The sequence below is a fragment of the Tinamus guttatus genome, unplaced genomic scaffold (assembly GCF_059628265.1).
Source record: "Tinamus guttatus ecotype Peru unplaced genomic scaffold, ASM5962826v1 Tinamus_guttatus_pri_ptg000115l, whole genome shotgun sequence".
Taxonomy (NCBI): domain Eukaryota; kingdom Metazoa; phylum Chordata; class Aves; order Tinamiformes; family Tinamidae; genus Tinamus; species Tinamus guttatus.
Genome location: NW_028288649.1, coordinates 3,191,549 through 3,215,883, shown reverse-complemented (window position 1 = coordinate 3,215,883; position 24,335 = coordinate 3,191,549). Strand labels below are relative to the sequence as shown.

At 41.5% G+C, this 24,335-nt stretch overlaps 1 protein-coding gene across 2 annotated transcripts; it reads right to left on the bottom strand.

Annotated features, from left to right (window-relative positions):
* Positions 1-1,500: 1,500 nt before the first annotated feature.
* Positions 1,501-22,800, bottom strand: TOPBP1 (DNA topoisomerase II binding protein 1). Of its 2 annotated transcripts, XM_088521104.1 has the most exons (27): positions 22,713-22,800; positions 21,856-21,990; positions 21,161-21,304; positions 20,228-20,409; positions 19,888-20,081; positions 18,493-18,672; positions 17,660-17,829; positions 16,985-17,148; positions 16,239-16,483; positions 15,630-15,949; positions 14,691-14,863; positions 13,220-13,431; positions 11,936-12,231; positions 11,509-11,682; positions 10,594-10,709; positions 9,837-9,960; positions 9,168-9,317; positions 8,554-8,662; positions 7,751-7,943; positions 7,404-7,627; positions 6,408-6,574; positions 5,382-5,496; positions 4,690-4,857; positions 3,883-4,019; positions 2,679-2,768; positions 2,097-2,258; positions 1,501-1,740 (listed from the first exon to the last, which is right to left on the bottom strand). In XM_088521104.1, exons 1-27 carry the CDS (start codon positions 22,791-22,793, stop codon positions 1,597-1,599), a joined length of 4,569 nt encoding a protein of 1,522 aa, XP_088377230.1. In that variant the 5' UTR covers positions 22,794-22,800; the 3' UTR covers positions 1,501-1,596. The 2 variants fall into 2 exon arrangements, with proteins under 2 accessions (XP_088377230.1, XP_088377231.1); XM_088521105.1 differs by lacking the exons at positions 1,501-1,740; positions 2,097-2,258 and having other exon boundaries at positions 2,706-2,768; positions 3,905-4,019.
* Positions 22,801-24,335: the final 1,535 nt, after the last annotated feature.

Genomic DNA, 24,335 nt, shown 5'->3' with positions numbered 1-24,335 from the left:
TTCTACCTCTGCCTCTATGAAATGCCTGTTGTGTTCACTGCTCCCCTTCCCTGTCTCTGCCCGTGTTGCAGCCAGGGCTCCTTCCTCCATGATGAAGTATCACACTTACTTACAAGATCAAGAGAGGCAAAGCAAGGCTAGGCTGGTGTGGGCTCTTTTTGATTCAGTGACAGCCCCAGCGCTATCCTGGCCTCACTGCTGTACGAGTGCACGTTTCTGGGTCAGGCTTTTGGAAGAGCTGAAGTCCCTGCTGTCCTGCTGACCCTTCCTTACACGGCATCTGTTTGTCAGGGCCCTTCAGAGCTCACTGCAGCCCTCGCCCCAAAATTGCTGCTGCAGTGAAGGAGGAAGCAGAAGCCCAAGGGCTGCTGGCACTGAGCACTACCCCTTCCTTGCTTTTCCTCATCAGGAAAACAGCCCCCTCGCCTCAAGCTCCTTGTCCCTTTCTCCTCTCAGCAAAGGGCAAGAGCTGAGCACAGGGGCTGCGGGCCTCACCAGATCACCTGGACACTTGCAGCTGCTCTTCTTCTGCAGCCACCAGGTTAGTGATGGAAAGATTTTTCTAAAACAGAAAAACATTTTCTGTTATTCAAACAGAAAAAAAATAAAAGCAGAAGCTCCCCTCTTCCCCCCTCCACACAGAGCTTCAAAACAAGCAGTGTTCAAACCCTTTTGGTTCCTAGAGGTTTAAGCTAAAAAAACTAACTTTTCTAACTGTTACATACGGGCCCCCAGATATTTCCCCTTGTCCCACCCAACTTCAGTCAGGAAAAACTTCTTTTTTCCTTCCTCTTCAACCAGGTTGCACCACTTCTAGCTCATTGCAAACAGGCTGGCAGAGAAGACAGCACGTTTGATTTATTAAGTATGGTACAACTGGCCTACAGGAACTTCTCAATACAGAGACCCACGTGCCAGTTACTAAAGCTTCAACAATTCGTCAAGCCCCGTGGCAGCCTGGCCACGAACCCCTCCAGCTGCACTGCCCCTTCTCCTTGCACACCCAAACAAGGAAGCCTGCTCCGACGTGGTCTCCCCTTTGCAAAATGGAGCTTGCATTCACAAAGGCAGAGCCTCAAACAGAGGGTTTTATAGAAATAATTTATTACAGTCACTATGTACACCCCATATTTGTACCAAAAAGTAGAAGCCAAGTATTGTTCCTATCTTTTTTCCCTGCTTCCCAAACCACCCAAAGATCTATGTCTATTATTTCAGAGCAAATGCAAAAGGAGTCTCACCCTCTCCTTATACATCCTTTGCAGCACACAGCTGGAAGATGTGTTAAACATCTCATATCTTAAATATTATCACAGGATGGTGTCCCCAAACAAGTCTGTAAAGTGCCAGTGATCAGAACATTATGGAGATCATGTTTTTTTTTTTTTTTTTTTGGACAAGTGAGTGCTTTACTAAAACTCGCGTTTTTAGAAACTACCACTGACCAAAGCAACAGTTCCTATCAGTATTATGGGAAACTTATTGTAATCTCAAGGCAAATTAAAAGTGAAACTCAAAGCTTTTAATTGTAGTGAGAATGAAAAAAATATAAATATGAATTAAAAAAAATGTATTAATTAAAAACAGGGAATTTTCTCAGTGTATTCTGGATCGTTTGACTCTGCTTGTTCCTCCTGTTGCTTTTCTTTTCTGGGATAATCCAGTTCCAAGTTCTTTGTTGTTCTCAAGGTTAGACTCGGCTTCTGGCAAGCAGTAGGACTCCATCGGAGGAGGTGGCTCCTTCAATTGGAAAAAAAAAATGTTTAGCTTAAGGAGATGCTTTCAAGAAGAAAGGACAGTTTCAGTCTTGTCTTAAACAGAAACGGGAAAACAAAAATAAAAACCATCAGTTCCACAAGAGTTTGAGCACATTTTACAAGCTCCCTACCCTGCAACAGACCCCACTCCCAATGCTGGAAAAAGGGCTGTCATCTTACAAACAGCATTTGAAACCAAGGACCAAAATCCTCAGCAGGGGCCGTAGTTAGTGGCAAGACACTGCCCCCAGCGCGTGGCTGTTTCCGAGGCCTCCCGTGGCCTTGGCCACTGCAGTTCTGCCTCCGCTGGAGGCGCAGAGCGCTCCCGGGCCCGCGCACCTGGATGAGGTAGTCCGCGATGTACTCCGGCTTCAGGCAGTTCACCCCGTGGGCTGCTGCCTCCGCGACGTTCACCCTGCTCTCCTCCGGCCTCAGCTTGCTGAAGTCAGCGAAGAGGTGAGTGGCTTCTTTAAAGAGAGCCCCAGAGTGACCAGAAAACACCTAGAGAGTAAAGCATAACAGACAGAGAGGCATTTATTTTTGTGTTTCTTCCTCGGGGAAGACAAATGCACTTTACAGCCTAGAAAGTCACTCATCAAATTAACTTGCAAATTGATAGAAAATGAAATGTCATTGCAGTTGAACTCTCTATGCTCATGCACACTGCAGGAAGGGTGACCCTTCTCTTGGAGCAGGGCCCAGACATTCTACCCTACAAGCCTCTCCACCATTACTGACTTCTGCAACATGAAGACACCATTGCTTTTTTCCGCCCACCTATTAGTCTTGTCTCAGCTATTCTGAGTAAGCAATTTTGCTTAAGGCTTTTAAACAGTGCACAGTTTAGAGATGGTACCAATACCTACCAAAACAATGTAAAACCACATATTTAATTAGTTAAAACAAAGAATAACTACATACTTTTGCTCCTCCTGACTGAAGAAGACGCCTGAATCCAGCTTCCTTGGTTTGATCGACGTTCAGGATCACTTTCCAGCCGCTGAAGGCCCCCTAGGTAAAAGATTCAATTTAGCCAAAAGGATGTTGGTACTATGAAAGGATTAACATAGTTACAATCTGGCAGATCAGGATGTGCTGTCCCCTAGTTTTGTCTTTTTAACTGTACAAAGCAGACAAGATGCAGAACATGCAACAGTTGGGCCACCACCCTACAGCCAGGCAGCCTGCCACAAGCCAGCACCTCTGGCTTTCACATGCATAGCAAGATGGACAAACCAAAATGTTAAAAAGCACTCGGCAATGAGGTTTTCTAGTATAACAGACACTCATTTACTGAAACACATGTTTAAGAAATGCAGCTATTTGATTTCTTCCCCCCTCTCTGCACTGGGTGATGTACTCAGTTACAGCAACAGCACCTAGGGTCAACTGGTTGCCTCAGACAAGCACCTCTTGCTGTTTCCAAGTAAGCAAAGGGTACAAGGATTTGCTTTACAAGAATTCATTTAAAAACTAGTGCAAGAAACCCCCAAATCAAGTATCACCCAGATGCAACTGAGACACTGGCAGCATTTCTGCTTTGTATCAAGTACTGGACTCCCTTGGCAGTGTCCTGGTTTGACACAGGAGTTAATTAAATAGGAGCCCAAGTCCCACTTCCAAAAATCTCATTGAAACACTAAGGAACTTCAAAAATCACACAAGGTGCTTCTGGAGGGGCCAGTCTTGGCCAGCTGAGCTGTTTAAAGCACATTAGTGCACTCCCTGCCACAGCTGTACGAGCTGTCGCAAGGGCCACGTGAGCACGGCACCGCGTTTGGAGCCACTGTTGGGACTATCCCGATAAACCAATCGGGTCTGGGAAGCGGAGCTCTGAGGCATAAAAACCATAAGCTGACTGGCTGGAGGACACGTGCCTACACGAGGAGCTTTGCAATCATGAACACTGCTTCAGGAAACGATTAAGACTTTTATTACTAATACACCATCACCAAAAGCCTTTTGGAAACAAAGCTGTTGAGCAAGACACCCCACTAAGCCACTCTGTTCTTAAGAGCAGGGCAGATCATCTTTCCCTGGCAGTTAAGTTTCTGGGTTTGTTGGTGACAGTCCCTGTGCTGCCCATGCACACCATGTCACACACATTGTATAAGTGTCTAAATACCTCAACAACACCAGTTTCTTGCCTTCCTTTATGGATTTTTTTCCTCCACCTCATGGCTGCGAGTGCTAGTTTCTTCTGGTTTACATTGATTCCAGACAAAACATTAAGTATGGAATTACTTCCCCACTCATAATCTTCTTCCTAGAAGAATCATAAGCTTGAATTACAAAGGAACCTCGCCAAATTTGTCAGCAGAAAAATAAAAAAACAGAACAGGTTTCAGCTCAGTCTAGTTTTGTATATTGATTCTACCTCGCTAAAGCAACTGTAATGAAAATTAGAGATATGGCTCTTAACTGAACATATATGTCTATATACACACACCAATACAGAGACTCTGGATTTCCCAGTTTTAAAATCAACTCATGTTTTCTGTGACATCAATCACATTATACACAGCTAAGTTCCTCTTGCAGTTACCTACAATAAAATTCAAGAGCAGTGCAAAATTGCTCACTATTATGAATACCATCTAATCTGCATTTCCAGATTTCTTTTCCAAAACAATTAACGTTGTTTTAAACATAGAGTAGGTTCATTAACAGGAAAGATCACTGCTTAGTTCATGCTGTAACAAAATCCACATAACTTCAGGTGACACCAGTGAGGATTTACCACAGGTGCTTAAGCTTCGGTTTTCAGAAGAGACTCCTAAGCACGGGTATTTCATTTCTCCTGCACAACCATAAGGTTGTCCCAAGGTTGGGCACCCCAAACTGCTAATCCCCTTGGGAAGTTCTTTCTTTCGCAGCAGTACAAGATTAAAAGTGAAAGGTCTAACACAGCGTTGCTCAATAATAAGGTCACGTGCCTGAACGAAGCAGCCAGCTCCTCTGCACGCCTCCAGGTAGGAACGATGGAGCACCCACTTCCCAGCTGCCATCGAGGCCAGGAATTTTTCATTTCGTAGAGGATGCCCCACAACGATGTGTGTGCAACTGGGATCGAAGCACTGCTTCTCGAGCACTATTCCACCTTGGGACAGAGGAATGGATTTCAGGCAAATTAATTTAGGGTCACGCAGTCCACCACAGAAAGGATCCCCCAAAGCAGGAATTACTTGAATTCAGACAGAAATACACTTAACTCAAATTTACCAAGAAAATATTATCACTGAGAAGATCTGGGCAGAAGCTGGCAAGGAAGGAAGGGCAAGCAGGAAAAAGTGGCTCTGTTAAAAGAAGGGCCACTGCAAAAAAGGCAGGAAGAGACACCAGAGCACGGCAGTTCTTGGATACTCCAGCAGTAAAGAATGAGGCTGCTGTGGAGACGACTAAAAGAAAATGCTAGAAGATGAAGCAGTTGCTGTTTATGGTAAAACTGATAACTTCTGCATTAATGACAATATATTCAACAAATAGCTCACAAGCACAAAAAGCCATAAATCTGAGACTTCAAATCTGGTGAGTCATTAACAGAAGCCCTTTCTTTTCCAAGAAAGCCACAGCTGACCAGCTTACAGACCCACATTATTCTGTCATTTTGCAAGTATCTGGTACCTAATTCCTCAATCAGATGGCAGTAATCAAATCGTTCTTGAGGATTAAGAGAAGACAGCTGAAATTTACGCTGTTTTTCTGGTTCTTCATCAGCCTTCTCATCTTCTGCAACAGTCTGCAAATACAGCAACAGATTTTTGAAAATATCACAGAAAGATTAGTTTGACTGACTACTTCTCTGCCAAACATGCTGGGTTATTTTTATATTAAGTTTTCTTTCAGCTAGCAAAAGCAGAACCAAACCTGTCAATCACTTGGCCAAGACTTGGATCTTACCACATCAACATTAGGCTCCTACTTAATATCCTCTTGGTTCCCCTTTTCTTCAGGGCACAAATGAACCAATCTGTCACAAAAAGTAATCCTTCATTCATATGCTCTGAATGCCTAGTTACACATATGAAAAAAACATCCATCTATCACACTGCCTTGTTTGTTCAGGCCTTTTATACAAATCCACCACAGCTTACGTATTTAGCATGATACTTTATGCCTCTGAAGACACACAGCTTCTGAAAGTTTGAGCATCAACTAATAACTTGGTGAACACAAGACTAAAAATTCATTTTCAAGATGACATCTTGCAGTGCAAAATCAGGCTTTCGAGGGAAAAGAAATTCGTTTTGCATTAACGCACAAATTCCAAATACTTCAGAGGAAACCAGGACCTAATCCTTTTCTCCATCACCATACTCCATCAGCATAGTTGAAGGAGCTCCAGACCATGCAGACAGCAACTCTTCACAGCACACCTCAGCATCCCAATGGGAACTATTCTGGTAAAAATGTTTTTGGACGAAAAGTCTAACGAAGCAATGAAGCTTCAGTCTCAAAAACATCATCTGTTCCCAGTCCTGCGCAGGGAAGGGGAAAGCGCGCAGAGAAACACAACTGCACAGGACCAAACCCTGTAAGTGTTTTAAATGCAGGCATTCACCTATTATACATAACTTTCGGGTTCTAAACTCAAGAACAGTGCACCTCTCAGAAAACACACGATCACAAACATTTCAGTAAATGACACACCTTCTCTTTGGGTTGTGGTGCCACAGGGGGCTTAGCCAGTGGGAAAGCAATGCTGGGGGCCTGTGGAGTGGGGATCAGCTTATCTTCTTTAAGGGGTGTTTCAGGATCTCCACACACAGGATTCTTTGGATCTGCAGTCACATCTCCATCCCCAGCCTCAGGACCATCTGCGAACAATAAAGCAATGGTGCATGAATTGATGAATTGTCTTGGGCTGAGTATAGTTAGGGGGAAAGCTGAAAAAGGGAGCTACAGGGAATGGATAGAAAAAAAGAATTGCTGCTACAACACCTACATTTACATTACAGCAACACTGTCCTTCCTCAAAAGATGCACTTCTCTCTTATCCCAAAGCACCAACTGAAACACTGCAGGCTCATACTCCTTCATGTCTTGCTTGGGAAGACGAAAAAACTTAAATGACCTAATTTCTTAGGCTAAACTGCACCAATTCAGAAAAACCATGATTCAATTGAATAGACATAGCTGGTTTTCCCCAGTTTCCTCTACTACAGGGTCTTCCTCCACTACAGGAAGACTATTGCTGCAAGCAGAAACTCTATAAAGGGAAGTATAGGGCAGAGGCCAAAGCATTCCACTATCTCTCAAAAGGCAGAAGCAGGAACAAAGCAAAAGCAGATGCAAACAGCACACATATGTTGCTTCCTTAGTCCTGGCTATAGAATAAAGATTTCAAAAGAACAAGGAAGAAAGATAAATATAGAATCTTGACTAAATCCTGACCTAAATGTGCCCATCAGCAGCTCCAAGATGCAAGTTCTGGGGACTCATGGATCTCTCTTTTCTGTATTCCCAGGGTTTACCTATGGTTATTTCCACTACAGTTAAAAAGATTCTGTTATTGGTATCCCTATTTGAAATCCACTATACTAGTCTGAATTTTTATTCGCAACACAGCTGGGGTTCCAAATACCAGTTTCACTTGTATTACACTGTAATGTCTAAACACAAAGTCTATTTTATTTCTGATTTTACCTAGAGCAGCAAGCTCTGAATCGGCTAAGGATCTGAAGGCAGACTCATCCATGTTCTTATTGATGTTACTTTGAACTTGCTCAGTGTACTGGGAAGGACTATTAGGCCACTGAAAGTTGCTGACGAGTCTTGCTCTCTCCTCCCTTGCAGTAGGATCGTCCCAGATGATCTGCTCACTCTGTGATGGCTCTGTGTTGAGATCTGTCAGCGCTTGCCGGGATTGCCTGTGGAACAGGACGGACACCTAAATAATCCTTTGCTGTACACAAGGCTGCAATATCCAAAAGGTAGCGTAAGTAAGGGCAGGCAGGACAAAATAAAGTACTTTTGAGATGCAAAATCAATACCTCAGAGCTTCCAAGACCCGGCTGCGGCCATTTCGCACAGATCGGGGGCCATCAGGGGTGGTTGGAGACCCGTCAAAGCTGTTCCTGGAGAGGGATCCTCTTTGTCCTTGGGGTTTCACTATCGATGTGGCAGACATGATCTCCTGCAGCTGCCTTTGGAAATTCTCTCTCATTTCTAGTGTTTGGGTTAATACTTCAAGAGAAGAGACAAGGCCCACAAAATCAAAACTGCTGTATTGTAAGCAGGGAAAAGTGACAGGAAACTGAACCAACTTTTCCCCTGTCAGCGCAAACACATCAAGGAGAAAGAAGTCTAGAAAATCTGTATGCCCCGAGTCACCCATTCCTGAACACAAGCAGGAGTTCCCAGCTGGATCACTTTCAGATTTGCTTGGGAACAGCTAGATCTGGCTTAAAACCATGCTTCCCCTGTAACACATTTGTTTACCTATCACAATAATTTATACTCTAAAACAACGCTATTGCCATGTTAAAGACAAATTTCAGTTTTTTGTCTCCCTTCACTACCCCCCAAAAAAGCCACAATGAAACAGAAAGACCTAAGCAATTTGCAATGGATGACCACCATCTTCCTGTGGGCTGTCAGAGTCTCTAAAGCAAACAACAAAACCTTTTCCTCACTTCTATCAATATCAAAGCCACCAGGCTCTACCTAACTGGGAAGTAAGTATGATAACTGAATTTCCAGATCTTAACGTACAGAATAGCACCTGAATCTGTAAAAGGCTTCTATACTTGACATGCCACAACTATTTTGAAAACAAGAAAAGATTTACATTTACCTCCTTTGGCTTCACTTGCTACAACTTGTTCTCCCTCTGTAGGTACTACTTCCTTCATTTGGTCGGTAGTTACATCATCTTCAACATCATCTTCATCCACTGGAATGATCTACAAATAAATCAATCAAGTAAAATTCTCAAACTAATGCCAGAAGCTGCGAGTTTCACCTTGTTCAACACTTACACAAATTCCAAGGGTTAATAAGGTTGTCCTAGAACAGTCTAATGTTTCTTTCGCCAAGGACAAAAAGACAGTGAACAGCACCAGTGACAACGTCTATTCTGCACTCTAAGTATCTGCTAAAAGACACTTCATGCCTTGGATCTCTTGTTCACCTACAAGAGAAGCCAAAGACAAGACTACATTGTTTCAAATTTGGAAAGCTTTTCTAATCACTGAAGACCTGGGTTCCCTTCTCTCCCCTAGGAAAGCAGTATTACAGATGCAGAAAACCTGCAGATGTGTCTGTGACAGTTATTGCTAATTACAAGTTAAACCTGACTCATAGCACCACTAAGGATGTATCAACATTATCTATTATTATGTTAATGTAACAAATAAGTCAACTGGATCCCAATCACTGCACAGAACACCAACTCATGTAATACTATACCTCATTTTCCTCGGCTGCTTTTCCAGTTGATGGAAGTGTGCCAGAAGAGCAGAACCTGGCATCATGCACCGCACTGATGTCCAGGCTCATTTTGGGATTGTAAGTGTGAGGAAAGAGAGATTCAGGAAGACGTTTATATTCCTGGGCACTCTGTAACAACATTCATCAACATAAGAAAAATGAGAAACTGACTGAAAAGTAAGAGAAATTCCACATCTAAACATGGGAAAAGAGCATTAAAGACATCACAGCAAAATGTACTTTACGCAAGATAAAAATAGAGCGGGCATCCCGAGAAACTTGTAGCAAAATGCTAAACGTAAGAGAGAATATTTTTTCCTCAAGGAGAAAGTCTAAACATTTTTATCTGCAGTGGAACAAATTTGGCAAGCTACCATTCAGAGAAAGCTCAGCTAAGACCTGGTGGTTGCAGGTTTTTTTTTCCTCCTTCCTTTTTTATCAGTTTTTAGCTCCAGTCTTTTATGAGGTAAATCAATGGAAATTGATTGCACAATTTAAAAACTCAAAGCAGGATGCAAAACATCAATTTCTATGTATTCACTAAAAACCTCAAGCAGAAATCAACTGCCGTAACTGGTTCAGTTTCCATTTCCATTCAAAAAGAAATAGCTAAGTAACACTTTTGGAAACGAAACTTCTGCTCCATACCTCCAAAAGCCAGTGCTCCGAAACAATGTGTATACCCCTTTCTTTAACAGATCTGTATTCCTTGTTGTTGTCATTTTGTCCTCCCTTATATATGAAATGCGTTACTGTTTCATCAAAGCACCATCTAGTGTGGGAGAGCAGAGGAGGGAAAAAAAATAAGATACAAACTTGGAAGATATCACTTCCTACCAAAAATTGTAAGCAATCTCTCACAGAAATAATTTCATCCCTCATTCAAGTCCAAATATTGCTTTGTCTACTTGGTTAGGCTAAATAAAGGATAAGCTTTTTTTTTTTTTAATTCAGAAAAAAAGATGCATTCCGTTGTTTCTGGGTAGAAAAAATTCGCAATTTTTTGAAAGCATTCCTGAGCGTTAAAAACAGAATAATAATAATAATAAGAGAGAGAGACAAAAATCTAAGCTAGACGTAAATTTTCATTTACTCAAGAGCTCAAGAGTCGAAGAAGTTTTATTGCTTTTCTTTTCTGTTCTTTTTTGAACAACAGCTTTCTGCAATTACGGAAAACTTCAGGACAAACGGACTAACAGAATTCCTAAGACAGACTTACCAAGAATATGGAGACAGTAAAACAGACAGCCTTACTTTGCAATAGAAATGGAAGTTGACTAACGTCGTAAAACTTAACGTTTAAAGGAAAAGTTCTTATATACAAGAATATTGGAAGGTCAAGACTCAGATTTATTACAAGTCATATCAGTGCATTAGTTCAGAAGCTACTTGCATCAGTTGATACCTGTAGTCTGCCCCAAGAGAAGCTGCTACTGCATTCAGTTCACTTTGCTTCTTACTGAGCTTTTTACTAACACATATAACAACATCAGCCAAAGGCTTGGGATCTTCTTGTTCAAGCTGCAAGGAGAAACAGGGGAGAGTCACGTCTGGAAGACTTCTCTATCAGTAATTTTATACAACAGCAAAACTGAAGTGAAAAGGATCAGAATAAGGAGCTACAAAAAAGAGGTGAGGGCCTTCCCTAGCTGAATGCAATTTGCTTTCTTACTCCCCCTCTGTAGGACACAACGTACTAGAAGCAGTACATAAATGCTCCCATTTTTCCTGCTGCTTCTTTCTGTTTTCTCTCATTAAGATAGGTTAGACATTTATACAAGAAAGCAAGCAGATAAGGACTGAGGGTGAAACAACACTGCTAGCAAAATGAACACAGCATATCTTTACGAGGGAGTAAGCAACTGATCGTATCTTGTGCCTGCTAGCAAACAGAAGAACAACATCTTGCAGAGGACAGGAAAAGAGAAAAGATGAATCAAAAATGTTATCTTTTGTCTCAGACTACAGAGTAAGTCCTGTTTATGTCCCATTCTGATATTAAGAAAACTATGATATATAGATTCCTATTTATATATTTCAATGTCAAGAAACTGCTTAGCATTCAGGATAGCAGAGCAAATAGTGGAATAAGCCTTCTAGGCTTAGAAAAGCCTTCTAGGTTACTTTTATTAACACTGAAGAACACGCAATCATACAGATTTCCACCCAAACACATCGCAAAAGAATACGAAGATCATCACGATTCGCAAATGCCTTTATAACTTAAAACTAAAATAAATAAATAAAATAAATCACAAAATGACAGCATTTTCTTAATGAAGCCTACGCTCCAAAAAATTCCAGAAACAAATCTTCCTACCGCTTCTGGTTGTGCAGACTTCAACTGAGGGCTGCTAGTGAGAGCTACCGTGTGCCGCGTGCTGTTTGCCAGGGCCAATTTCAAGTTTCGGCCAATGACTTCAGAAAGGGGAGTACTCAACTTCCTGGACTTTTGACAGAGACTTCCTGGAGTTTCCAAAGCTGCCAGAGCATCCTACAAGAAACAAGCAACAGGCTGACTTGCAGGTATGCACTACAACATTCTCACTCAAGAGCAAGTTTCACATATATCAACTCTGCTAGGATTTCATACTCATAAACCACAAGTGTGGACTACAGGAGCAGCCAGCAAGTGCAGCTGAAATCCACAGAAAAGATAAGCATGGGTTTCTGTGCTGTTTTAAGAATATTTCTAATCTTACTGGCTCTATGACTTTAAAAAGTTGAAAAGTTGCAAAGAATTTCACCTTTACATCAAAAGAGGGCTTGAACAACTTGTCCTTTGAAAGAAATTTCGATGGCGTATCGAGGTGTAAAGATGGTTCTTTCTGTGGCAGTGCCCCTTCTGCAAAAGGGGTTGTCTTCTTTCCAATGTGATGGGAGATGACAGTTTGGAAAGCTTTGCTCTGGAACCTGTTGATATCAAGAGGGGTCACAGGTGGCTTTTTTCCAGCTTCAAGCAGATAGGTAGGTTGTTCTGGAGAGTCAGAAGATCTAACAGTTGCTGGTGTCTTGCTAAGTGGAGCAACAAAGCTCTCCTTATCTTTATAGGAAACAAAGAAGACATTAGCAAGCAATCTAATTTTGTTTTTGAGCACAGATCTTGCATATATTTTTAGTTAAAGGATAACTTCACTCATCTCAGTTTTCTTCCTTAAAATATCTAATATATATACAATACTCCAAAAAAATGCTCTCAAATGAAGACAGGATTTTATTTCAAGGGACAGTATCAAAAAAGCTTTTTCTAGCATATCCTAGTCTGAATTACAGTGCTACTGAGCTTGACCTTCAGCATCTAAAAATAGCGGCATCTATCCTCCTCTTGTTTTTAGTTCTGTATATACATATATTCATGTATGTCCATGCAGCAACTATCAAAAAAGCAGTTGGTTACAAGCTTGGTTACACAAGATTACAGCAGCTGTAAAAGAAATACAAAATAAACCCTTCTATCTAAAGTCAAAGATAACTCCTGCTTCTTGGTTATTCACTTTTCATGAAGTATAGTTCTCCTTTATATTCATGAAATTCTGAATTACACCCCTTTAGGCCACCACATACAGTTCCAACTTTGGATCAACAGGAGCAGATTCAGCCATGAATCAGCTCTTTACACATTGCAAACACTAATTAATACAACTCATGTTTTATGGCTCATTCAAAAAACTAGCTAGAACTATTTTAGATTTTACTGCTCAAAAGTTTCCCCCACACCCTTTTTTTTGACATCAAAGAATGAAGCCAAGTCACTAAGCTTGGTTCTCAACAAACTGGTAGCCACAGGTCTCTGCTGGCTCCAAGAAACTTCTAGAGAACATGCACAGTCATTTCTCTAATCACAGCTCAGCTCAAGGGGAAAAAAAGAAAAAAAAAATAAAGAGGAAAAAAAATCCCCAGAACTTAGAAAAACATTTCTTAGTTTTCATTTTTTGAAGATTTTAGGGATCAAAAATAACTGCATTAGCATTCTGAACAGATTAATGGCACAACCATACAAGACAATTTTTCCTAGCTTGCAAATAACCAACCTTCAGCATCTGCTTTTTCAACTAAAAACTTGCTTTCATCTGCCCTCTTTCCTGTCCTTGCAGACTGCAAAAGCCAAGCTACGGTGACTGCCGGCAAACTCCACTTCTTTGCAGCTTCATACTTGGAACCATCTGGTTCCTTCACCACCAGATGGGTGCTGGCAAACATTCCTTTTTTTGCATTCGCTCTTCGCACAAAGAATTCTTGTACTCTAGAATCAGATGAATAAAAAGTTTGCTTAGTCGTAGACAAGATTAACCTAGGAGAAATTTGTAATACTACAAAATATGCTCAAGCAATAGAAGGAGAATCAATAGAATTGCTACTTAGCATTTCACAACTGAACCTACATCTACAAGCAAAGGAAAAAGAAGAAAACAAACAAACCCAGGCTCAAACACACCCAACAACAAAAAGCAGCAAAAAAAATCCTGTTAAACAGTAATATTTTGCTTCAATCACTACGGAAAAAGATCACTTCTTATACTCTTCATGTTCCCACACAGGCTCAGCGTATTAATTAGAAATGGGAATAGTGTTCTACAGGAGTGAAGCACCAGGCTGGATTCCATTCTCAAGCCAATAAGCATAATTTCCAAATGAACAAGTTTTCTTCATATTAGCTGCAATTTGCTCTCATCACAAGGGAGCTAGCTAATCCTCCAGATGGTAGCAGGACTGAATACACTGTCAAAAAGCTTAATTCAAACAGACTACAAGTCGAACGATACTCTGCGACTAAATTGCATAGCTTTTCCATTCCAAGATTAAGTCTGGATTAAGTCTCAAAAATCCTTCTGAATTGGGAGCAAGCAATTCTGCACCCCAGCCTCTACGAAACGTGAACTATCACTGCTAGGCATTACTGAACTAGTAATGAATGAAACTAGCTCATCTAGTCTCCTTCTATTTCAATTACTCAATCTCTCGTTCATATCGCCACAAAACACCTGAGTTTCACATCCCAATTACATACAGGCTTAGGAAAAGACATCATAAAACTAACTCTATTCCTTACTCAGGAGATTGGCTCCATTTCTGTGTCAAAAGCACAGTCTGAGACAACCTAGCTTCCATTTTTGCTTCACAGGAGTTTGAGACACACAGTTCTTTTCCAGACAACTTAAATTCTCTCTTAATTCTGTGAGTAGTTCACAGAAAGAGCTGCATAGCTTTGAATAGCAACTCAGAAGGGATGATAACTAGAGCAGAGTAAAAAGTTACTGCAAGTCAGCCAGCAGGAAATATAAGACTTGGTAGAAATTAAGCTGTGTGAAGAGAAAATACAAGCTTCTCAGAGCAGAGCGAAATAAAGACCTGCATAACATTATCTAATTGTTTCACCATTAGGTTTTGTGTGTAAATAGAATCCCAAAGAATTTTAACTATAAATTTTGTTAGTTCTGTACAAGGAGGAGTAAAACAAGTAAAACATTCTGAGGACAAGTCCAAACGGGACAGGAGACATACCTTGCTCCTAGCAATCCTGCCAAATAAACCAGGGAGTCTCTCTCTGCACCAGTGAACTGGCTAAAAGAAAGAACACAACCTTCCAGAGGGGTGACTCCTTCCATTACTGGGACTGGTGTGAACAGTGGACTGGATTGGGGATCTAAAAGGAGCTGCTGTTCCACGCATGTTATCTTAAAGACAATGAAATAAATAAAAATGAAAATCAAATCAAATAACTATAAAATCCAGCAATAGTTCATCAATTGCATCAGAGCATTTATGGACTTAACAAGCAGTCCTGCTTCCGCCATTAAACTTGACACAAACTACTTTAGCTCTTTCCTAGATCATTTTAAGGTTTGATGTACTAAGGAATTAGTCACAGTTTTCAGTTACTACTCTTAAGACTCTGGAGGCTCCCTTAAAGCACTTGGGGGTTTGCATAACTTAGTTCAGAGCCAGTTCTCTAGTACTGAAAAGCAGTAAGTCACTGAATGGTTTTCAGTCTGTCACATGCATCCTCTGGCTAAAAACATTTTTTTTTTCAACTTCAGTTGGAAAGCTGACTTGCTTTTCTGTCATAAGACAGAGAAATCTGTGGAAAGCATGAAGCATGAGAAAGTAAGTCCAAAGACATCAAACATAATCGTTATTAGTCAGCTGCTCATGCAACAGCTCATTATTTAAAGTGCTGCCAGAACCTCATGCGAGAAGTCTTTGTGTCATGAAAGCCCTGTTCAAGGAGCCTGTACAAAATAAGCGAAACAGACGAACAATTCCTTAAGGCAGCAGCAGCATTAAAGCACCTTCCATTTGGTACATTTCAGATGAAACTGGGCTTAATCTCTCAAGGTCTCACTCACATCTAAGTCACGAGTACCTCTTCAGTCTGACAGGATACATATTTGTAATGCAGATGCCGTTTGACCTGCTGAACCAAAGGCTGAACTCACTTACCAGCCATGTATTAGTGACAACATCTCCCACAGTTGGCTTCACAGTGCACCCCAACAAGGGCACCACAGCATAGTCCGCAACACTTCTGCTTTGTGGCTGCACAATTTTGCCAGCATTCTCCTTTATAAGATCTGCAATGCAGGACTCCTCTTCTTCACCAAAACCCAAGAGAAGAAATCTCTTTTTGACAAATAAGTGACCTTCAACCGCTGAAGAAGCCTCTGCCAAGGAACCGTTACACACAGAAGACTGATTCTCCTCTTGAAGAGTCAAGTGAGTAACATCATTGAAGTTACCAGATGTTACTTTTTCAACTTCAACTGAAATTAAAAAAATAAATAAATAAAATAAATTGACAAAAATTGGCAAACAATTCAAAATAGTTCCAGAGAAACAGAAATCCAGTATTCTTTGTTTTCAACCAGGTTTTACTTAAAACCTCTGGGTCTCTTCTAATTTGGTTTTTAAAATATGATACAGAAATCAACCCATTAAATGGGGCTAGCTTTAAGGAGTAAACACTGCAAAATTCAAATTTCAACTGCTATACAAATAAATTCTAACTCTGAGCAGTTAAACCTTCTATAGCATGTTTAGCCTAGAACCTACCTAACGTAGAATCATTATTTACATATTGAGAGAGGAAGTCATCTTCATCAGCTTTCTGGTGCATTATGTCCGTAGTTTCTTTCTTCAAGAGACTGTTATTTTTGGGAAGAATCGATTTTACTCCCGTTTGCTCCAAAATTGGATTTTCTGTCAGCTGGTAATTTAGAGGAATGTATTGCTCGACTGGAAGTAGAAAGCCTTTACTGAATGTATCCAGCAACCATTTTGCTGTCACTACGTTAGGCCTAGAAGACAAAATGTTATACTAATAACTTACAGCAGGTTTCAGAGCTGTATTTCTTCTTCCCCATGCTATAAGCTACCAGTATCCCTGAAGATAGCTACTCCAAGACCAAGCAAGCCTAGTGCACTCTACAGAACTGAAGATTTCTTAATTCTTTCAGTCTGAGAACACAGAATTTCCTATAACATAATTTATATCTGCTGTTGCAAGTACAAAGCCTTCCTCCACAACATATTAAACACCACTGGAGATGAGAGGAATTAACATTTAAGAATATTTCTTTTCTATTGACTGAGATGATTAATGGCTACCAGAAAACTACAGTACTCCAGAGCATACAAGAAAGAGTACTGCGAGGACATTTTGGTGAACGTAACTTCAGAGGTCTTGTCATTTAAATCAATAATTGTTTAGATTGTTAAACGCAATTTTTCTTGTTTATAGAGGCAGGGAGAAGAGGAATAATGCAGAAAAAGCCCTGGAGCAAAACAGTTATCAGAACCTGTGAGTTGTCTTGTCCAAGAAGTGTTTCAGGTCATCATTATCTTCCCCTAAAATAACATGGGTGACATCTTCATTAAGTTGATTAAATCGAACACCACCACCACAGTTAATGAGCCTTCTCATCTTATCTAACTTCCTGCCACTGAAGCCACACAGATAGATCTACAAAGAAAAACCAGGAACAAAACAACAAAAAAGGCTTTTTTAACTTTTAAGAACAATATTTTGGTATAATTTGTTAAGCCTGCTGTAGAACACACCCACAGAAGTGATGCAGCTTCTGAGATGCAGCAAAAAACACCAAGCAATTACTCCAATATTAAGCACTTATCTTCTCATACAGAAAAACTCAGATACCAACCTCCAGCCCAAGGTTATGCATGGAAGTTGTACAACATGACAAAAACCATTCTTGAACACGTTCACTATAGTACTTAAAATACATATGGAAATATACATATATTTATACATATATATACATATATATATATACACAAACACACACACACACAGAGGTATATTCATACATCTCGAGTTACAGCATGCGACTTGGAAAAAAAAATAGGAAAGGAAACAACATTATTTACTCTAGCAGCAAGTACCAGTGACTCAAAACTAGCTCCTTGCATAGGGTAAGACCAAACATTGCAAAGTGTACATTGTTAAAACATACTCGACACCCATCTAGCAAATCTTCAGGGGCTCGAAAAGAACTTATATCCAAGCTTCCCAGCTCATCAGGAGAAGGATCCAGCCTGCTGCTCGTAGCAGAGCTACATGCAGTTTCATTAACACCACTCAAATTGATATTGGAAATGTGGCTGACGTCCGAAAGAGCATGATCTTTAAATAAAATTAAAATAGAAGAGATGCATTAGTTTTTGGTTGTCTTTCGCCACTAGAAACCAAACTAAACACAAACTGTCACATGGGATTTTGTCATGCTATGAAAAAAGGCTTGAACTCCCAGCGCTCTAACTGGGAGCACTAACACAGCCCTGCCTCGTGGGCTACTTCCTGAAGTCAGTAACAGGTATTTGTAAAAATATACTTTTAAAGCTGCCTTTCCTGCTGCCATGTTTGCTTAGAAAACATTCTTGAACTTTCCCATTATTTGCAGCAATCAATAAATTAAAAAAAATAGCATCGAAGCTCCCTCTGAGGCAGGGTAAGGCTTAATTTGATTAAACAAGGTACTTGTTTTAAATCGCAAAAGCATCAACAGTCCTACTTTTTAGGATTTATTAGTCACAGCTACCCAGTACCAACTCCCAGGCACACAATAACATGCCCTAATTCAAGTGGACTTTTAAAAGTTATTCACATGCTTAAATTGTCATATGGTAGAAGATGTAGTGTGCATAAAATTACAAAACAGAATCAGAACCCAAGTCATCCAAATATTAGCACTGTAAACACAGGCAGCACCTGTTAAGTTTAAAATAAATCTTTCTTTTTACCCCAAATGCTTCCCGCTTTTCACATAGATCAAAAAGTCTTTCTTACTGTCGGGCTTGCTGGTATGATTTGTGGGTGTTGATGTACTGGGTGTACTACTTAGTTTTGATCCGGTCTCTACTTTGTACATTGCCTCATCCTGAGAGAAGCCCTTCTCAATACTGTCAGAAAACCACTGCACAGAAACACAGTGCACATTCCACTTCTTGGCACATTCATATTTCTGACCTTTCAAATATAGACAAAAAGAAAAAAAGACAAGTTACCAGAATATGAATGCTTAAAATTGAGAACTCAAAACATAAATATTTATATATATATATATTCAAATGGAAACTGATTTTGGAAATGGCGATTACCAAATTAAGTTTTAATTCTAGTTCCAAGTGACAGTTCATGCTGCATCATGAAGTTATAACAATGTACAAGTTATATTATTTGCTGCCAGCAAAGGCAAACCCACTGACCACACACAGAACTAAACACTAAAAGATGCTGCACTGAACTATTTGTTGCCTACTCTCAATCTTTAAACTATCCTAGAACTCTAGTTTCCATCTGAAAGGCAAAAAAAAAAGCTGTCAGAAGAGTCTGCAAGACACACATTTTACAAGTAAAAACAGCAATATGGCCACTTGTCATTTAGAGAGGATGCTATACAGTTTCAATAACATATTTGTTTCAGTGCAAAAACCCAATGTACAATTTGTGCAGCCCTTTAAGCGAGATTATCTTTCCACTAACCATACTGCTAAGGGTATTTCATCTTGCTTAAGGTAAAACCCACCTACAAGACGGTTTCACAAATGCTCTTATATCAAACAAAAATGAATCAAAAAGGGCAGCCAACATCAGCGTATGTTAACAACAACAACAAAAATCAAATAACACAACTGTCCTGTCCCAAAGTTTTCATTTGCCAGGCTATGAAACAGAGGCATTGCATACTGTTCTTTGCATACATATACCCAGAAGATCCTTCAATTGAAATGTCTCACTTTTTTTATGCCTTAGAAGGCTTTATAAACGAACTGCATCAACTCCTTTGCCATAAAAAACAGTGACTGCATAACATCTAAGGGCTTTAAACCACAGGCTGTGCTGGGGAGGCAGATAGGGAAGAATACTACCCCATAGAGAAGGAAAAGGAAAGCGGAAAGGGGAAAAAACAAATCCATTCTTCTCATAATCAAACTACAACCCTTTATCCTTTCCAATAGGCAAAAGAGCGATTTCATTCCATTTTTGCAAATCTCATTTGTTCTCCTTTCAAGTGCTTTTAGAGTGCAATATTCTGTGTTACTCCTCCCACTGACAGTACTTCCCTGAACAGAAGCAGCAAAAGCAACACTGAAACAGACACAGAGAAGGTCAAATCCTTACATTTAGGCATAATTACTTCAACTCAAGAGTGGAAAACAGTATTTCCCCTCCAAGTTCTACCTTTTGGCTCTTGAACGATGAGGTGGGTACATTCGTTCATCTTCAGCTGCCCAGTATACTGGCCCCCGTGTTCAACGGTGAGGCGCTGGACTTCTTTCCTGTCTGAACTACTTAAGCCAGTTACGCAAATCGTACAGCCAAGGAACACGGGACAGGCGTAGTCTTCCATGTTAATGTCAGTATATCTAATTATGCTAAGGGAGAAAAAGCCGGGGAAAAGAAAAATAAAATATATTTTTCTTCAAAGTAAAATCACCTGGAAAAAAAGTCTCCAAAAAAATTAGCAGCCCACAATACAAACTAAGCAGGGTTATTTTGTTCTTTTTTTTTTTTTTTTTACCTTTTTTGAGACTTATCCCACAGCGTCTTAACCCAGGAAGGCAGCAAAATAGGTTTTTTTAGAGAAGCGGCTACTAAGTATTTCTTACTACCAACTTCTCCAGCTATAAGGTGAGTTACTGATACATTGAGATCTCTGTACACACGGCCACCCATCATCTGCACATATTTATGAACTTCTTCCTGAGTGAGAAGAGAAATTAGACAAAATCTTCAAACAAGAATAACCTAAATCATATGCAACAAACAAAACCCCACCGATTTCAATTCTTCAGGATTTTTCCTAAAAATCTGTTTGGAAATCTAAAAATCAGTATGCAAGGAAGACATTATCAGATACCAATTCCATTTTATTTTTGAGAAGCTGCATATAAAAGGTTTACCCTTAATAAAGATATCAAAATCATAGTATAGCTCTGAAAATTTACTGACAATTGACAGCTTAGGTAGTATAAACTAGAAAGCAAAGTTGGTAAAAATACAAAGAAAGCTTTTATGATAAAAGACTTAAATTAAGCTACTCAAGATAAACCACGGCTGACTAGATATTAAAACTTTATGTCGTAGTTTGAGTAGCCAGAAACAAAGTACTCTAGCTGTAGCATGACAGCTGCAAACAAACTAGCAAGCTAATTGAGCTACCTAAAGATGAAGCTAGTTAATAAATCTGTAAAAGATATATGAATCCTACAGTAGTGAGAATGCCTTTTAGGTGTATATCTATGTAACATACATATGTGTATATTACACACCACAAATATGTATACATACAATATATACATTTTTAGTAAGAATGTATGTAACAAATTACAGTCTACGGAGTCTGTATATAGAAATGTATTGGTAGACTTATATGTTATTTAGTAAGAATAATGGCCTAGTTATAAGCCAACAGAAGCAAATGCCACAGAAAACAACCATTCTGGACTATTACCCTGACATCCTTCTCAAGGCTGGTGCAGGATATCGTGACATCAGCCATGGTCATATTAAACACAGGATACTCCGCTCTTGGCACACATCGCTGCGACTGCATGCAATACAGCACTGCCTGCGGGCCAACGATTCTGCAGCCAAGCTGCAATAAAATAACACACAAAAGACAAAGGTTAGCCGAAAGACACACTGAGGTACACAAAGCTTTCCTTGTCTCAGGATACTGCAGAGGGCAGGATTACTGCCTGCCCTCCTTCGGCAGCTCCAAATAGCTGAAGAGTTTTCAATTTTTCACTTTTTGTTGCAGATTCTCAGTACAACCTTTGTATGTTTTCTGGTCTTGGTTAAGGTAGCAGATGCTACAGCCACTGAATTTCTGCAAGCCTAACTTTGTCTGCTGGAGGTCAAACATAATTACTGTCCTAGAGATGCAAATAAAGTGAGAAGCAGCTCACTGGCCACAGCAGAATCAAAACTGACCACCGCATTTGCTTTTCACTTGCTTCACAGTTTTTACATTTTCCCAATCCTCCTCTTCCCTAAATAGACAATGCAATGAAATTTTAACTATTTTGCTACAAACACACATACTACTATATTCATGGCAGGAAAACATGCTGAATACAAATTATGGACACGAGTATTGCTACAGAAGACCGAACATCATTGAAAGTAAATTGGTGAGTAGCAAACCTTTTTGAGATGATTAAAAACACTGCCTTCAAAAGGATCACAGATGTAAAGGGATTTATCATTTTCTTTTATATTGAGCGCTGCTTCTTCTTCGAGGATCTGGAGATGTTCTTCTGACTGAAATTCTTTTATAGACTGCAGGTAAACAGCACACAATTACATTTATTTAATTCAGAAACTACAAAGTCAATCCTATGAAATCTACAAAAGCACACCTACTCGTAACAGTTTACAACAAAAATATGCTGCAAGAGTAGTAGTAGTAGCAGTGGCTAAAGTCTTCCCCTCTATTTTTTCCCCAGCTCTTCAAAATAATCAGAACTGTACGTTCAGCATACAAAGCTTCAGGACCTGATCCTGCCAGACAGTGCCTTTAGCTACCACTGACTTCCAAGAGAACAAAATATCAACGCTATCCTCACTAATTTTTCAGTAGATGAGTGTCCTCCATCTGGACCTGCCAAGCTATATGTTACTTCACTAAATGTTATAGTTTTTCTGGAGAGACTAAAGATGCTTATTCACTCCTCCCTCCCCTCACTGCCTCCTCCCCCGGAGAGAAGCCCTCCCAGGGTACTATTTGCTATACTGGGCAGCTGCTCTTTGTAGAGCTCATCTGCAGTTTTTAGGCTCTTCAGAAGACATCAGGCCTGCAGAGTCATGAGACAAGTAGTTAAGTGAAATGTGAAAAAAGTGCTTCTTATTCTAGGAGTAATCATGCACCTCTACTACTGAAACATGTTTTTATTTACAGGTGCATACAAATGTATGACATCTATTGACAACCATAGAAGACATTTATATAGAAAATAAAATTCAGCAAGCTCCTTGAAAAAAAGGCTATCAAACCCACCTACCTCGAGAGCTTTATAGAAATACTCCGAGCTTCCAGAAGCCTTTACGAACTTCACAAAAAACGGCTCCTTCGGGCCCTTCATCCTTTGGCTGAAAGGCAAAGCCACGCAGCTCTCATCACTGTCACCTTACCCTGGCGGGGCACCCAAACCTCGCGGGAGCTGCACAAACCGCCCCGACCCCAACCCCTGCCCCGCACCGGGACCCTGCCCAAACGGGGGCCCGGGGCACCCCCGCACCGGGCTCCTTCCCCTCACGCGGCCCTGGGCCTGCCCCACACCACCCCCACGTAGGGAGGCCCCTCGCTAGGTAGTTCCTTCCCCAGGGCGTGCAACCCGCCCACCTACCCGGACCCGGACCCGGACCCGGACCCGGACCCGTGCCCGACCTCTCGCCGTGGGGGCGCAGCCGCCGCCCCTCACCCACCCCGGCCCGCCGGGGCGCCTGGCGGGAAGCGCCGAGGCGCGCACTGCGCAGGCGCACCGTGGAGCCGGGCAGGCGCAGGAGCCGCCGGAGGGGGCGGCGCCGGGGCCGTGACGTCACGCGCTCCGGCAGCGGCGGCCGTTGGCGCCGTTGGGGGGCGGCGGTTGTGCGGGGTGGGTTGCTGCCTTGGCGCTGTGGGGAATAACGCGGGGCCCCTGGCGCTGTGGGGAATAGGATAACGCGGGGCTCCTCGGCGCTGTGGAGGGTAAGGCGGGGCCCCTGGCCCTTGTGTATGCGGGGCTGGGGCGCTGCCCGGCTCCCGCTGCCTGGTCTGTGTGGCGTGGCCGCGGAGCCAGGCTGTCCTTCTGCGTGGTTATTTACCGCCGCAGCGAGCGGTTTCCTGTGCGGTCCCCTCCGCTCTAACGCCCCTGGCGTGGCAATGGAGGAGGGCCGGTATGCGGCCGGGCAGGCGCCAGTAAGAGGGCAGCGGCAGGAGAGCGCTTCGCTCGCGCTTGGGACGGTTACTGCCATAGGGGGCGGTAGCAAACGCTGCTTTCCTAGTCCTGCATGCCTGGCAGCTCCTCTCCGAAAGAGCCGAGATCATGGAGGGTATTCACCCTGAAAGGCTCTAGGGTTGTAATGCTGCCACCTTGCGCTTTAGCGGGGCGGGGTGGGTTATCACAGCTGCCAGGGGCTGGGAAGGGTGGGAGTGTGCTCATCCCAGTCCCATCTAAGCTTCAATCCTTGTCCTTCCCGAGGAAATAGTGAAGAGAGCATATTTTAATTCTTGTGACTTCCAGGCCATCCATAGGAATATGAAGTGCATGGGAGCAGAGGACTGCGCAAGCACAGGGAAAGCTTGTTGGGAAACCAGACAAGTCTCTCTCTCCCACGTGGTTCCATGACAGCTGCCCGAATCACCAAAAGCTGCTAATTGTCCCCACTTCTTCCGCAGATTTGTAGGTGCTATGAGTATTCCCTAAGGCTTGCTACTGCCTGCATAATATTCGTGCTACCTCTAGTGGAGCAAGCCGTTGCAGTAGAAGATCCTCCGGGGAAGGAAAAAAAAAAAAAGTTTTGTCGTTTTGTGAAAGGAAGAACACCAAAGCCACTGATAAGAGAGTGGAACCTTTACGTGGCAGCATGAAACCTTACAGTGTGGCCACATGATGGCAACATAATCTCAAAAACTGAGGGGATTC

Coding starts and splice junctions, on each gene's coding strand:
- TOPBP1 (XM_088521104.1), bottom strand. CDS start 22,793: ATGAAGGGCCCGAAGGAGCCGTTTTTTGTGAAGTTCGTAAAGGCTTCT. Junction 21,305..21,855: donor TTTTTAATCATCTCAAAAAG/GTTTGCTACTCA, acceptor ATTTTATTGCAG/CTTGGCTGCAGAATCGTTGG. Junction 20,082..20,227: donor TGGGATAAGTCTCAAAAAAG/GTAAAAAAAAAA, acceptor TTTCTCCCTTAG/CATAATTAGATATACTGACA.